This window comes from Pyxicephalus adspersus, chromosome 8 (genome assembly GCF_032062135.1).
Source record: "Pyxicephalus adspersus chromosome 8, UCB_Pads_2.0, whole genome shotgun sequence".
Taxonomy (NCBI): Eukaryota; Metazoa; Chordata; class Amphibia; order Anura; family Pyxicephalidae; genus Pyxicephalus; species Pyxicephalus adspersus.
In genome coordinates this window covers 40190324-40191801 of record NC_092865.1, presented here as the reverse complement: position 1 = coordinate 40191801, position 1478 = coordinate 40190324, and the positions used below count along the sequence as shown (strand labels likewise).

The following is a 1478-nucleotide window of genomic DNA, read 5'->3' as shown; positions in this document are numbered from 1 at the left end:
GGTATTAAGGACTACATTCTCTTCCCCCACAAGTAAACTCAGTAAGTGTTTTAATGCTTTCTCTTGACATGAGTTTATATAAATGTAGACAAAGCAGTACAAGTCCATTTTAGAATTACACTGTAATGGCAAACTTTTAATGGTATACAAAACTCCTATTTTTTTTATTTCAGTATTTGGAAATACATAATAATGTTTTCACACATAAAATCCATTACACATAATTAGCTGCAACACATTAGCAAAAAAATAAGAAGTTCAGTAAGCTGCTTAACATTCACCAAGTGGTCCCTGACCCCCAGGATAGAATGAGTGTACTGTGTTGTGCGAGCCAACATAGAAGCATTCATTTCACTGCAATGACCTGGATGTTGCAGACTGCACCATCTGTCAGCATTGCTGTTGCAGCCTTTCTCAGTTTGGCTAAGAAATGACTCACCAAGGTAGTGTGGCTTGAGATAGAAAAGTGCAGCGTGTTTTAGCCCTTAGTGTCTAAAAAAAATTATTATATGCATAGGCTAAATGCACATGATAGAAAAAACAGTATATACCCTGTTTCCCCTAGGAATGCATGGATCACGTTTGTGTAAGAGTGTCTAGTACACGTGACATAGGTAATTCAACACAGATGTGGTTAAATATACATTCCCATGCTTTCGATATAGTATGGTATACAATTACACTGAAGGAAACCCTCATGATTTATTGAGAACTGTTAGACATATGTCCCTGCAACTCTCAACAGTCTAAAGTCCAAGTTTCATAAAGTTTCTTATAAGGCCAACAGACGTCTTCTACATAATTACTTGGCATTTCACTCTTTTAAAAAATTAGACATTCTTTATAATGTTTTGGTACTGTATGAAATTATGAATGCAGTGTACTTTCAGTAAGGAAAAACATTATTGCAATGTACTTTTAAGGCGATTTACACTAATTGGTGTGTACAGTGAGTCATATACTCACCTGTACCCAGCCTTTTATATTGATTATTATTACATATGATTTTATGATATATATAAGACTTTTGCATATTTACAACCTTGTTCTTCCGTCTCTAGTTATGGGGTAATATTAAATTAAAAAATATTGAATCCTAGAATTTAGCAGGTATTCTGCTGACCATTTTATCTACATAGAAGCCATGCCATACTACTGCTCATTAGAAATAGCAATATACATACTTTTTTGGTTTACCCATTCATTGTTCACTTACTCATTGCTTCTGTAAGGACATGAGTGAAGCATTCAATTTCATCTTCTAAAGGTTGATGTGGTTTGAGAGGTACAGGAAGATAGCCATAATGCTCCCTATTGCATATATACATCTGAATTCCTGGAAAAGATAGAACATTTGCATCTAATGTTATACATATGAACATTCTTGTACACAACTATAAAGTTAAACGCTTTCTCAAGATTAGGGCCCTTTAATAAAGAAAACTAGGATGTTCATTTTAAGACACTACTACTGTACT

The 1478-nt window shown here is 34.2% G+C and overlaps 1 protein-coding gene and 1 long non-coding RNA gene across 2 annotated transcripts in view; one reads left to right on the top strand and one right to left on the bottom strand.

Annotated features, from left to right (window-relative positions):
- The window catches only part of COLGALT2 (collagen beta(1-O)galactosyltransferase 2), a 43192-nt gene that overhangs the window by 11846 nt on the left and 29868 nt on the right, over positions 1–1478 (bottom strand). The window contains exon 6 of the mRNA XM_072420117.1: positions 1217–1336. Coding sequence (XP_072276218.1) covers positions 1217–1336 — 120 coding nt within the window. The remainder of the gene's footprint in view (positions 1–1216; positions 1337–1478) is intronic.
- Positions 1–1478, top strand: part of LOC140336774 (uncharacterized) — a 39016-nt gene that overhangs the window by 32699 nt on the left and 4839 nt on the right. The gene's annotated exons all lie outside the window — the stretch shown is intronic.